Below are 13,655 nucleotides of genomic sequence, written 5' to 3'. Positions count from 1 at the left end.
GAATGTAGCAGATCCGTTGAATAAACCTCTCCCTAGAGCAAAACATGATCAACACCAGAATTCCATGGGTGTTCGATTCATCACAATGTAACTAGATTATTGACTCTAGTGCAAGTGGGAGACTGTTGGAAATATGCCCTAGAGGCAATAATAAAAGCATTATTATTATATTTCCTTGTTCATGATAATTGTCTTTATTCATGCTATAATTGTGTTATCCGGAAATCGTAATACATGTGTGAATAATAGACACCAACATGTCCCTAGTAAGCCTCTAGTTGACTAGCTCGTTGATCAACAGATAGTCATGGTTTCCTGACTATGGACATTGGATGTCATCGATAACGAGATCACATCATTAGGAGAATGATGTGATGGACAAGACCCAATCCTAAACATAGCACAAGATCGTATAGTTCGTTTGCTAGAGTTTTCCAATGTCAAGTATCCTTTCCTTAGACCATGAGATCGTGTAACTCCCGGATACCGTAGGAGTGCTTTGGGTGTACCAAACGTCACAACGTAACTGGGTGACAATAAAGGTATACTACGGGTATCTCCGAAAGTGTCTGTTGGGTTCACATGGATCAAGACTGGGATTTGTCACTCCGTATGACGGAGAGGTATCACTGGGCCCACTCGGTAATGCATCATCATTATGAGCTCAAAGTGACCAAGTGTCTGGTCACGGGATCATGCATTACGGTATGAGTAAAGTGACTTGCCGGTAACGAGATTGAACGAGGTATTGGGATACCGACGATCGAATCTCGGGCAAGTAACATACCGATTGACAAAGGGAATTGTATACGGGGTTGCTTGAATTCTCGACATCGTGGTTCATACGATGAGATCATCATGGAGCATGTGGGAGCCAACATGGGTATCCAGATCCCGCTGTTGGTTATTGACCGAAGAGTCGTCTCGGTCATGTCTGCTTGTCTCCCGAACCCGTAGGGTCTACACACTTAAGGTTCGGTGACGCTAGGGTTGTAGGGATATGTATATGCAGTAACCCGAATGTTGTTCGGAGTCCCGGATGAGATCCTGGACGTCATGAGGAGTTCCGGAATGGTCCGGAGGTAAAGAATTATATATAGGAAGTGCTATTTCGGCCATCGGGACAAGTTTCGGGGTCACCGGTATTGTACCGGGACCACCGGAAGGGTCCCAGGGGTCCACCGGGTGGGGCCACCTATCCCGGAGGGTCCCATGGGCTGAAGTGGGAAGGGATCCAGCCCAAAGTGGGCTGGGGCGCCACTTCCCCCTAGGGCCCATGCGCCTAGGGTGGGTAGGAAACCCTAGGGAAGAGTCCTAAAGGGGGAAGGCACCTCCTAGGTGCCTTGGGGAGGAGGGATTCCTCCCTTGGCCGCCGCCCCCCTAGGAGATTGGATCTCCTAGGGCCGGCGCCTCCCCTTGGACCCCTATATATAGTGGGGGAGATGGAGGACTTCTTACCTTTGCCTTTGGTGCCTCCCTCTCCCTCTCCAACAACCCCTCCACCTCCATAGTGCTTGGCGAAGCCCTGACGGAGTACTGCAGCTCCACCATCACCACGCCATCGTGCTGCTGCTGGAGCAACCTTCCTCAACCTCTCCTTTCCCCTTGCTGGATCAAGAAGAAGGAGACGTTACGCTGATCGTACGTGTGTTGAACGCGGAGGTGCCATCCGTTCGGTGCTAGGATCTCCGGTGATTTGGATCACGTCGTGTACGACTACCTCATCCCCGTTCTTTGAACGCTTCCGCTCGCGATCTACAAAGGTATGTAGATGCATCTGATTACTCGTTGCTAGATGAACTCATAGATGGATCTTGGTGAAACCGTAGGAAAATTTTTGTTTTCTGCAACGTTCCCCAACAGGAGTTCCAGAAGCTGAAGGAGAGGGAAGACTCCCTAACGGCCGAGTTCGAGACTCAACGCTCGAACTGGGCCGAGAAGGAGAAAATCTTCACCGACGGCTACGGCGAGATCGAGGACATGATCGATGGTAAGTCCCTTTTTCCTTTGAAGAGCCGCCCACTATCGTAGGAGTCGGCTTCCGGCTTCTAATCTTTGAGTTTCTTCTTGCGCATAATTCTTCCCCGGTTACTCCGTCGCCGTGAGCCAGGCCATTGAGGCGCGACGCAAACGGCGTAGGAGGATTGGAGTAGAGATTCTGCCCAACGCGCCTCGTAACCTCAACGAGCAACTTCTGGCCGTCAGGACGTGCCTACAACCGGCCCATCGCCTGCTCTGCCGCCTTTAGCGCGCAGGGGCCCAGGTGCTGACCGCTCTCTGGCCGAATGCTCAAGTGCCGCGCACCCACAATTGGGCAGCCGACTGGTTAGAGGTAGCAGTCGGCCGCTTCGAGGCTTGGAAGGGCCCCGCGGCTCAGGCGGGTGCTCAGACGGCCTTGGAGTTTGCGAAGGCGTGGTATCCCAGCCTGAATCTGGCTCAGCTGGCCACATTTCGGGTCGAGGCCGGGCCGGAGCTAGCGGCGGTGGACCGCGCGCTCTCTCAACGCGCGGCGGCGCTTGCTGAATACGCCAACACAAACGTCTTCATGCCTGAACTGGACGATCGGGGCGCCGAGGTGCCGCCCAACTGGTTCGGGCTGAACCCAGCCGAAGGGGAAAACTCGTCGGAGGAGATCCACTCCAGCAATGAGGGCGAGCAAGAAGAGGGTGAGGATGGCGAAGACGACGCACCGGAGGACGGAGCGGACGGCCAGACTCAGCCCGATCGAGCCTCGAGCAACGACCCACGTGAGGCTGCACCGACTACTGCCAACGCGAACCAGGCTGAGACTCACCAGTCGGCCACTCCACCAACCGGCGCCGCTGCCTCCAACAACCTGCCGGACCCGCCTGCTGCTCCTCTGGCCTAGGCGGCCAGTTTTATCTTATCGTATCCTCCTTTTGTGATCTTTGGACAAGCTTGTTAGATTCACGCAGTTCCACCCGTTGGGGGTGTAATCAAACTTTGTTGAATTCTGGCTATGAGCCCTGCTATGTAAATTAATTATCCTACAAGTCGTACACTGCCGGGTTCTAACTTAGTCCTACTTTTCTGCTCTTTTTTGGCTTTTTCCTTTGCCGCCTTCCCTTGTGTGCGACCCTACCAGCCGGACAGCCGCTCTGCGGTCTGTGGCTGGGTCGGGTGCTTGGCCGTTTGGGAAGACAAGTACTTTGGCCTTTTAGAACGTAGCAAGTTAAGTGAGAAGCCGGCCGGCCGGCTACTCAGCAGCCAGATGGTGAGGCGAGGAGTCAGCCTGGCCTATGTGAATGCTTTTTTCCTTAGCCATTTTTTGTGTGGACACCATTTCTTGCCTTTAGCCCTTGCCAGCCAGACAATCGCTCTGTGAGCTGCGGCTTAAGGCAAGAGAGGGCTTAGATGCCGACACACTAGTTGTCCGACTTCAAGTGGCATCAACATAGGACAAGGCGGCAAGCCCCCGGGCCGACTGGTTGGACCCGGTGCTGGGCGAAGGAATGAAATAACACATTCACATGCATAAAACTTATCATATAGATAAAAAAAAGGGTAGCCCCCGAGTGCTCCTCGAGGGGCCCGATGTCTTTGCTCTGAACACAGAAGGTAGTGTGGTACATACTGCATTAACTGTAAAATTGTCGGAGGAGATTTGCGTTCCATGGGCGCTATGTTTCCTTGCCAGAATCGTCCCTCTTGCGCGCCCTGGGCTTCTGTGCATCGATTAGGTAGTAGGATTCGTTGCCCAAGGCTTTGCTGGTGATGAAGGGCCCTTCCCAAGGGGCCGAGATCTTATGTTGGCCGGCTGTTCGCTGGATCAATCGGAGCACAAGGTCCTCCTCTTGGAAGGATCGTGGCTTGACCTTCCGACTGTGATAGCGGCACTGGCTCTGCTGGTAGATGGCGGACCGTCTGAGTGCCAACAGTCGGCCCTCTTCCAGCAGATCGACGTCGTCTTCTCCTGCTTCCTTCGCCTCCGCTTCTGTGTACATGGTGACGCGAGGCGAGTCAAACTCTATGTCAGTTGGGATGACGGCCTCGGCCCCGTACACGAGGAAGAAGGGAGTGAAGCCGGTTGACTTGTTCGACATGGTCCGGAGGCTCTAGAGGACAGTCGGCAGCTCTTCGATCCAGCAGCCGGCGGAGCGCTCCAGTGTCTCGACCAGTCGGGGCTTGATGCCGGACAAGATGAGGCCGTTTGCTCGTTCGACTTGTCCGTTTGACTGCGGATGGGCAACGGACGCTAAGTCCAGTCGGATGCCCTGCGTCGCGCAGAAACGGGCCAAAGCGCCCTTGGCAAAGTTTGTGCCATTGTCGGTGACGATGATGTGTGGTATACCGTATCGGACGGTGATATCTGCGATGAAGGTCACAGCAGTCGGGTCATTCAACTTCTTGATTGTCTTTGCTTCAATCCATTTGGTAAACTTGTCCACGGCGACCAGCAGATGGGTCATGCCGCCGCGTGCTGTCTTGAACGGCCCCACCATTTCCATCCCCCAGATGGCAAATGGCCAAGTAAGGGGATGGTCTTTAGTGCAGAAGCCGGCAGATGTTGGTTGGAGCTGGATTTTTGGCATCCTTTGCACTTACTGACCAAGTCCTTGGCGTCGTCCAAAGCAGTCGGCCAGAAGAAGCCATGGCGGAAAGCTTTGGCAACAAGGGATCTTTTGGCCGCATGGTGGCCACACTTGCCTTGGTGGATGTCTCTGAGGATTGCCTTGCCTTTCTCTTGCTTGACACAGCGCTGGAAGACGCCAGTCACGCTGCGCCTGACAAGCTCCCTGTTTACTATGGTGTATGCTGCTGCTCGGCGATGCACTTGCTGGGCCAAGATTTCGTCGGCTGGTAGCTCTCCACTCAACAGGAAGTTGAGGATGGGCTGTGCCAATGATGGTGCTTTGATCACTGTCATCACGGCCACTGGAACCAGGGCGGTTGGGTTGGGAGGTGGCGGTTGGAGTCGGCTGCCGCTTGCTGCCTCGTTGAAGTCCCCGGGCCGACTGCTGCAGCCCCGGGCCGAGTTCTGAAGTCCCCAGGCCGGGTGCGATTGTTGTAGTCCACGCATCGCCTGGTGAAGCCTCCGGGCCGACTGATGCAGCCCCCGGGCCGGGTTCTGAAGTCCTCGGGCCGGGTGCGATTGCTGTAGTCCCCGAGCCGCCTGGTGAGGTCCCTGGGCCGGCTGCTGTGGCCACCGAGTCGGATCCGGCTATTCTAGGAGCAGCCGGCACGAAGATGGACTCTGATTCTAGCGAAGGCCTGATAGACGGCTTGCGGAGGCACTGGAGGGAGACGCTGGCTGGTATTGCTTGGCGGGTGGAGCCAATCCGTGCCAGTGCGTCAGCTTGCTCATTGTCGGCTCGTGGCACATGAAGGAACTCGCACCTGTCAAAGTATCCATTGATCTACTGGACGGGGAAACGGTAGCTTGCCATGTTTGCATCCTTGGCATCCCAGTCGCCAGACGACTACTGGACTACCAAGTCCGAGTCGCTGTAGCACAGAATCCGGCGGATGCCAATCTCTTTCGCCAGTCGAAGTCCGTGTACGAGCGCCTCGTACTCGGCCATGTTGTTGGAGGCGGTGATGTGAATTTGCACCGTGTATTTGAGCTTGTCGCCTTTGGGAGAGGTGAGGACGATGTCGGCTCCCAGACCGGTGCGCATCTTCGAACCATCAAAGTGCATCCGCCAATGGGTTTCGGCGCTGGCGGCAGGCACTGGGTCTTGGCCCAGTCGACGAGGAAGTCGGCCAGCGCTTGGGACTTGATGGCTGTGCGAGGCTGGTAGAAGATGGTGTAGGGGGCCAGCTTGATGCCCCACTTCGCCACCTGGCCTGACGTATCTTTGTTGGCTATGATCTCGGCAAGCGGGGCGGTGCAGACGACCATGATGGAGTGCTCTTGAAAATACTGCTTGAGCTTCTTAGCGGCAAAGTACACGCCATAGCACATCTTCTGGTAGTGGGGATAGTTTTGCTTGGAGGATGACAGCACCTCACTCAGGTAGTAAACTGGCCTCTGGACCGGTTGTGCCTTGCCGTCTTCTGGTCGCTCGACCACGATCACAGTGCTGACAACCTGGCTGGTGGCGGCGATGTAGAGGAGCATGGGCTCCTTAGCAGCCGGGGCCGCCCGGATAGGCGGCGTGGTCGGCATCTTCTTGAGCTGGAGGAAGGCCTCGTCCGCCTTGTCGTTCCACTCGAAGTGAGTGATTTTCTTCATTAACTTGTACAGGGGGAGGGCCTATTAACCCAGTCGGCTGATGAATCGGCTGAGAGATGCCAAGCACCCGGTGAACTTTTGGACGTCTGGCAGCCGGGTTGGCGTCTGTATCCGCTCGATGGCCTTAATTTTCATAGAGTTGCACTCGATGCCGCGTTCTGAGACAAGGAAACAAAGGAGCTGGCCGACTGGGACCCCGAAGACACATTTCTCTGGGTTGAGCTTGATTTGAAAACGACACAGATTATCAAAGGTCTCCTTGAAATCTTCCAGAAGGGTGTCGTGCTTCTCCGTCTTCACCACAATATCGTCCACATAGACATGGACATTTCTGCCGAGTTGCTTGAGGAGGCACTTCTGCATGCAACCCTGAAAAGTTGCACCGGCATTTCTCAAGCCGAATGTCATGGTCAGGTAGCAGAATGCTCCGAATGGTGTGATGAAGGCGGTCTTCAGCCAATCGGCCGGGTTCAGCTTGATCTGGTGGTAGCCGGAGTAGGCATCAAGGAAAGACAGCAGCTCGGATCCGGCTGTGGAGTCAATCACTTGATCAATCCGGGGCAGAGCAAATGGATCTTTGGGGAAGGCTTTGTTGAGGCTGGTGTAATCAATACACATGTGCCACTTGTTGTTCTTCTTCACTAGAAGGACTGGGTTGGCAAGCCACTCTGGAAAAAACACCTCCATAATGAAGCCGGCTGCTAGCAGGCGAGCGATCTCTTCACCAACAATTCTTCTCTTCTCTTCTGACACGTGGCAGAGGGGTTGCTTCACCAGCTTTGCATCTGGCCTTACATGTAGCGAGATCCGGCTTCATAGTGGCGTGGGCGATTGGCGACCTGGTCTGCAGTCAGCCACGTTGACAGGGGCCTCCTTGGTTGGTCGCGGTGGTGGCACAGTGGCGGAGGTTCGGCCAGCCCTTGTTCAGAGCTGTGGTTGGAGGTTCTTCCGGCGGGTGGAGCACAACGGTTCAGCGCTTCTCGCCTTTGGCTGGCCTCGGTGGCAGGGGCGCTCCGGGAAGTCGGCAGGGGTGCCTTCGGTCCTACTGTTGCCAAGGGTGGCAACGGCGATTATTCTTATGTTTGAAATCCTTAGACAAGACAGAGTTATATTACATATGCACTTAATAATCATTGTATATATGTACTTATATCAACTTACGTGTGATAGATTTCAGAGGTTATAATTCGGACCCACTATAGAATCACGGTGAAGATAGTTTAGCCTGTACCGACGATGAGATGAACATGGTTGCATGTTTGCCTCTTGTTTTGGTAATTTAATTGTTGTTAAGTCACATCCTTATTTTATTTTAGCCATTTCGCTTACATCCAACTGTGGCGACAAGTTGAATGATGTGAGTTAATCTGGGGTACTGAAAGAGTCTCCGATCAATAAATAAATATTCATAACATATATATAGATATGGACAGGAGATAGCTCCCTTACGATGTTTAGACATCTGACATTTTTTTTAGTACTTGGGCCAGTTGGAGCCTAGCTAGCACTTCGTCCTATTAATACCCTCTGAAACGAGCTAGATGCACCAAGAGCAAGAGTGTCTTCGAACACAAATCTATTCAGTACATCCTATTCCACAACTTTCCATCTATATATCCTACTTCATAGCATCCGTACAGCTAGCTCATGCGCAATGAGTTCGCAAACAATGTACGGATTCTCAAGTCTTACGGCTTTTGCTACGCTGGTCATTACCATGGTCACCGTACTTTTTTTTGCACTCAAAAATAGAAAAATTCTACTGTCTGTCAAAAGTGAGCAACACCAGCTCCCACCCGGGCCTCCCACGCTGCCCTTCATCGGCAACATTCACCAGATGATGTGGAACAAGCCGGCCGTATTCCGGTGGATCCATCGCCTGCTCCAGGAGATGGACACAGACATCATGTGCCTCCGTCTCGGAGCCATTCACGTCGTCGCCGTGACATGCCCGCAGATAGCATGCGAGGTTCTGCAGAAGAAGGACGAGGTGCTGGCCTCCCGTCCGGCAACCTTCGCCTCGGGTTCGTTCAGCTTCGGGTACAAGGGCACCATCGTGACACCACATGGAGAGCAGTGGAAGAAGATGAGGCGCGTCCTCACTTCGGAGATCCTCACCCCGTCCATGAAGCAGAAACTCCATCATCTTCGGCAGGAGGAGTGTGACCACCTCGTGACGTACATCAACAAAACCTGCATGGCATGTCCAAACAACCTCGTCGACGTGCGACATGTCGCCCAGCATTTCTGTGGTAACATGATAAGAAGGCTCGTGTTGGGTAAGAGATACTTTGGCAGCGAGCTGCCGGGTTCGTCGGCTAGCGGACCCGGACATGATGAGATGGCACATGTTGCCGCTCTCTTCACGCTCCTCAACTACCTCTATAACTTCTGCGTGTCCAACTACTTCCCAGCCCTTGTAGGGCTTGATTTGGAGGGCCATGAGAAGGTTTCCAAGGATGCTATGGGAATACTCAACTGGTTGCATGACTCCATCATTGAGAAGAGGATCATCGAAAGGTCGAATCTTCGGAATGGTGGTGGAAGCAAAGAGGCCAGAGACTTTCTGGACGTCCTGGTTTATCTAGATGATGCAGATGGCCAACCATTGTTGTCCGTGGATGATATCCGGGCGCAGATAGTGGTTAGTACGCATTTCAACCTCTATCAATATTCAGTAATCCAACAAACAACCATGCATGCATTCGTGAACTGCAAGAAGAATTTGATCCCCCAACTTTCTTTTGATAGAAAACTGACCATTTTTTTTCTATATCGATGTAGGAAATGATGTATGCAACAATCGATAACCCATCGAATGCTGTTGAGTGGGCGCTCGCTGAAATGGTGAACAAGCCAGAGGTGATGAAAAAAGCAACTGATGAAATCGACACCGTCGTCGGTAAAGATAAACTTGTCCAGGAGTCTGACATTCCACTACTAAACTATCTCAAGTCATGCATCCAAGAAGCTTTCCGCATACACCCATACCATGCTTTTAACCCACCCCATGTCGCCATGGTAGACACCACTATCGCTGGCTACACCATCCCTAAGGATAGCCATGTCATTTTAAGCCGGATGGGACTTGGTCGGAATCCCAAGATCTGGAACGAACCACTTGATTTTCAGCCCGAGAGGCATTTGAATACCGCAAATGTGCTCCTCTGTGAAACAGGACTACGTTTTATTTCATTTAGTAGTGGGAGGAGGGGTTGTCCCGGAATTTCACTTGGTACCTCAGTCACAGTGATGTTGTTTGCGAGGATGTTGCAGGGATTCTCCTGGACGAAGCCCCCTGGAGTTGACAGAATCAGTCTCCAAGAAAGCAATACCGGCGCGCTTGTCTTAGCTGAACCCCTGGTTCTGCAAGCTAAACCACGGCTGGCCGCACATCTCTATGAGAAAATTTAATAGAGTTAGTGCATGCTTTAACCGATTATCAGGAATATGTATCCTAATAAGAATTTTGTAGATCCCATGTCCTCAGTGGTCGTGCATTCCTCGGTTCTTCAAAAAACAAAAGGGAACAACGTGTGTCTGTACAAATAAAGCAATGACAATGCTAATGTAATGTGTGTTGTTGGGTTGTGTGCACTGTCTGTGTGGGCAGAAGCCGCAAAAGTTGTTATTTTATTGTATTGTCGAACTAAATCTATTGTATGTACTTAGCATTATGATACTCTGCAAACAGTTCATGGAATTATAAATTTATATGTTGCCTACCACCTTCGCGTCATAAATGTACAAGCTAATGTTTATTACAATGTGACAACCAGCGGAATAAGCTATAATTATTCACCTCTTAGTATTAAATACAATTATCTAGGAGAAAATAAGATGAAGACTGGTGAAGAAATACGTATGGAGGGAAGATAAATAGTTTTGTATCATTAAAAGGTATAATATGAATACAAAATTATATTTCCACATTTTCTAATGTTGTGGAAAGCAAAGAAGGACACACATATACTGGTAAAACACATTGTCATATGACATCTTGTATTCTTCAATGTTTCAAATTCCTTCATATTCTTTTTCGACACTTCACTTTCAGTATTGTACATGGTGCTCTTCCGGCTCTCTTCTTTCACTTCCACGTACTCTTTCTGTAAAGAAATATAAGTGTGTTTAGATCACTAAATAGTGATCTAAGCTCTCTTAATATTTCTTTACAGAGGGAGTACCATATTTGCACCGTCAATATATATGGTGCAAGAAAAACATTCACATACATGATTGCTTCTAGAGACAGATGGTAGGATTCCAATTCATTTTAACCATGGAGTCGTGTCCAATTAAGATACAAATATTGGAATGCTTATTTACAAATTCAGTAATCCAAATAGGCATATAGAAAATCAATCCAAGCATACGTTAATGCTTACAAATATTTTCTTGTCAAGCTCGAAAATAAGCTACAAATGCAAAAATAGCAGGATTCCTATTAAGTTTAACCGTGTGTCAAAAGAAAAAATAAGTATAAGCATGGAATCATGTCCGATTAAAGATACAACTATCCAAATTATTGTTTAAAAGCCAATCTAAACAGGGATATAAGATAGCAATACACCCATGCATTAATGCTCACAGATATCCACACAGACAAGCCGTAAAGTAGACAAAAAATTGTCCAGAATCTATATAGTATAACAAAAGTGCACGCTCGTGTGGAGTAAGAAAAAATTACGAGACTGTAGGTCGTGGGGCATGAACCAACGACAGGTAGAACTAGAAGCACCCGTAAGATAACGTCGTCGACTATGAGTAGGACATGCACACGTTGTATATTCATTCATTTGGCAGTTAGTGATTCGTTAGATTTCCAATCTCCATTTCTCTGGACTAGTTTATCGTGACTTAGTAGTTGGGACTTCAACACATGCATGCATACGGACGCTTACAGAGAGTCTCTCTAACAAATGAGGCAGCGAAGGCTGTCAAGAAAGACAAATGTACAGGACCTGATAGGTATTGACGGCATGTCGTCAAAGAGTCGCTTGCATAATTCCTCACTTCCTTTGAACATGCAGCGAGCAGGTAGCTCAGGCCACATGGAATAAATTTTGACCCCGACCGTATGCATATACTACAAAATTTCAATAGAATATAGCCTACTAAATTTATGACGTGCTTGCTTGTTTGTTTCTCGTAGATTCTGCGGAGATGATCGATCGTGCCAACTTGTCAACTTGTGTATGATGAGCTGTATAGTATAGTTCAATAGCGACCGGTGGAAAAACATAGCTACAGTTTTGTGTGCGTCCTTGTAATCCACAATTGTGTTTTATTTTTACAAACCAGCCATGTCCCCATAAGCAGTTGCAGGTAAAAACATATCATTGAGCGCATTTAAATTTCAGATACATATCAGTAGATATTATTGTTATGTAGCCCATCCATTCACATATATAGGATGTTTTGGATATTTCAATATAGACAACGTAGGGACTTAAATGAGTGGCAAACACACTAAAATGTGTCTATATACATCCAATTCAGAAAAAAAGTTAGAACATGTTATATTATTGAACGGAGAGAATAGTTTATGAAAAAGAAGATCCATTCCGACTTGTGTTATTTATACATAATATGCATCGATACATACGTATATGTCAAGTCTTGATGGGAAATAAATTAACCATATTATTACTCACTGACATAAAATACTTCAGAGCGAGCTTATTACTATTATTTGATGGGACATTAATTATTGCCTAAAGTAGAATATTTTTTGTTCAAAGACTGATCCTTCAAAAAAGTACGCGATGTATTTCAGATCGAGCTTATTACTATTTTGCACCTAAATATGAACGGGGCCAGGGTTCACGGAAATTTCTCATTTGGGCCAGTAGGTAATAGTTGTCCTCGGGAGAGCCCGGTGGAGGTTGACATACTGAGCACACGAGATAATTTCCACCTATTTTCATTTTTCCTTCCCAATTTCTATTTTACTTCAGCTTCACCTTTGCTCTTTTTTTAATGTTTTTGGAATGTAAGTGGCCATCAATACATAATTCATCCTGTCCTTTTTATTAAATGTATTTGTTTCTGAATTTTTAGGTACCTTTCCTTCTTCCTCCCGTAGATTCTAATCTATTCCCCAGAAACTGTAAGACTCATTAATTACCTTTGCAAATCCAAAATAGAGCTCGAGCTCCATGGATCTCAGTTAAAAAAACATTTTAAAGTTTCAAAGAATTCTGAAAACAATAGTGCACCTTCATTAGGATGTATACTACATGTGTAATGTTTGATGATGATGTACATTAAGGTGAGATCTACACACAAAAAAATATGTGATTTCGAAAATAGGGAACAATACACAGACTATTCACTATAAAAAATGAACAATTTTTATGTAGCTCACATGTTAATGTATTTCATTGTAATTCTTTATACCCTTCATATAATACATCCACATAAACATGTAGAAAATATTAACGATTTTTTTGAAACTTTAAAGTATACATTTTGAACTTCTCAAAAAAAACTTCATGGAGTTCGGGCTTCAAAATGACTCACTCTAACTAGCTACCGTTAGTTACTACTTCAAGCAACATGTAAGCGGGGGAAATAATCCTCAAATAAATTTATTGGTAACCATGCACAAAATCAGAGTTGATAAAAGAAACAGAGGGAATATATGAATTCAACTTTAGCAATGACAGTTGTTAGGTTATAGGTAGATCAGAATTTCAATTTGTTATCGAAAGAGTATGACTTCATATCCCTAATAAAAACTTCAAGAATCATTAATTAGCTACTTGTAATTACTGCTCTAATCAACATTATAACCAGGGGAAATAATCCTCACAACAATGTCTTGGTCACCATGCACTAAAAAGATACCTGGTAATAGAAATGGAGGAAGTACATAATTCAACTCAAGAAATGATGGTGCTTATTGTTATAGGTAGACTTGACTTTTAATGTGTTGTGACAATATATTAACGTTATATCCTCTAACAGATATAGTGGCAGGTACATAGCTTTTTATGACACAAGGAACTCACACACCTGCCATTTACCGCCAAACCTAGGGACATTGTTCACGGTAAAATTACCCCCACCCCCTTATTGAACTCATGTTCTTTCAAGGAGACCGAGAATATGTGAATCTCTGATAAAGGAAATTAAGTATTTATTTCAGGGGCTTTGAAAAGCGAAAGGATGAAGATGATTTACATCCTTTGAAAGCACAGGAAGTGTGGCTTTTGAGCTTTTTCTCCACCCACCTCTGAGCATCCTGTTGGAATGGTCCTAGGAAAAACTACGTACGAGCACAACCATCTTTCCCCTTCTAAGCAAATAAATGTAGTATTTAGTCCAACCAATCATTGGTGAATATATGTATTTCATGAAAAGTGGAGTATTTGAGGCCAAGATCTTTCTATTAGTAGGTGCACACATCTAGAAGAAAGCTGAGACACCCAAGGCACGGGAAGGCAAGCAACGT

The 13,655-nt window shown here is 47.8% G+C and overlaps 4 protein-coding genes across 4 annotated transcripts; 1 reads left to right on the top strand and 3 right to left on the bottom strand.

Moving 5' to 3' along the window:
- Positions 1-3,641: 3,641 nt before the first annotated feature.
- On the bottom strand, positions 3,642-4,064 carry LOC147982833 (uncharacterized). The gene has a single exon (XM_087540560.1). The coding sequence runs from the start codon at positions 4,062-4,064 to the stop codon at positions 3,642-3,644; it is 423 nt and encodes a 140-aa protein (XP_087396686.1).
- A 362-nt stretch (positions 4,065-4,426) lies between these two features.
- LOC147982832 (uncharacterized) lies at positions 4,427-5,041 on the bottom strand. Its single transcript, XM_087540559.1, has one exon. The coding sequence runs from the start codon at positions 5,039-5,041 to the stop codon at positions 4,427-4,429; it is 615 nt and encodes a 204-aa protein (XP_087396685.1).
- Positions 5,042-5,441: 400 nt separating this feature from the next.
- Positions 5,442-6,196, bottom strand: LOC147982831 (uncharacterized). The gene is made up of 2 exons (XM_087540557.1): positions 5,804-6,196; positions 5,442-5,639 (listed from the first exon to the last, which is right to left on the bottom strand). Exons 1-2 carry the CDS (start codon positions 6,194-6,196, stop codon positions 5,442-5,444), a joined length of 591 nt encoding a protein of 196 aa, XP_087396683.1.
- A 1,693-nt stretch (positions 6,197-7,889) lies between these two features.
- On the top strand, positions 7,890-9,610 carry LOC125540625 (tyrosine N-monooxygenase-like). The gene is made up of 2 exons (XM_048704225.2): positions 7,890-8,840; positions 8,981-9,610. The coding sequence occupies exons 1-2, from the start codon at positions 7,914-7,916 to the stop codon at positions 9,608-9,610; spliced, it is 1,557 nt and encodes a 518-aa protein (XP_048560182.2). The 5' UTR covers positions 7,890-7,913.
- Positions 9,611-13,655: the final 4,045 nt, after the last annotated feature.

The sequence above is a fragment of the Triticum urartu genome, chromosome 2A (assembly GCF_056163025.1).
Source record: "Triticum urartu cultivar PI428250 chromosome 2A, HENAU_Tu73, whole genome shotgun sequence".
NCBI classification, from domain to species: Eukaryota; Viridiplantae; Streptophyta; class Magnoliopsida; order Poales; family Poaceae; genus Triticum; species Triticum urartu.
The sequence above is the reverse complement of the archived record's forward strand: the minus strand, read 5'-3'. Positions and strand labels throughout refer to the sequence as shown.

Excerpts from the sequence above, each read along its gene's own strand:
- LOC147982833 (XM_087540560.1), bottom strand. The coding sequence starts at position 4,064 with ATGTCGAACAAGTCAACCGGCTTCACTCCCTTCTTCCTCGTGTACGGG.
- LOC125540625 (XM_048704225.2), top strand. The coding sequence starts at position 7,914 with ATGGTCACCGTACTTTTTTTTGCACTCAAAAATAGAAAAATTCTACTG. Across the intron at positions 8,841-8,980 it reads ATATCCGGGCGCAGATAGTG|GAAATGATGTATGCAACAAT; the intron begins GTTAGTACGCAT and ends ATATCGATGTAG.
- LOC147982831 (XM_087540557.1), bottom strand. The coding sequence starts at position 6,196 with ATGAAGAAAATCACTCACTTCGAGTGGAACGACAAGGCGGACGAGGCC. Across the intron at positions 5,640-5,803 it reads ACAAAGATACGTCAGGCCAG|ATGCGCACCGGTCTGGGAGC; the intron begins GTGGCGAAGTGG and ends GATGGTTCGAAG.
- LOC147982832 (XM_087540559.1), bottom strand. The coding sequence starts at position 5,041 with ATGCGTGGACTACAACAATCGCACCCGGCCTGGGGACTTCAGAACTCG.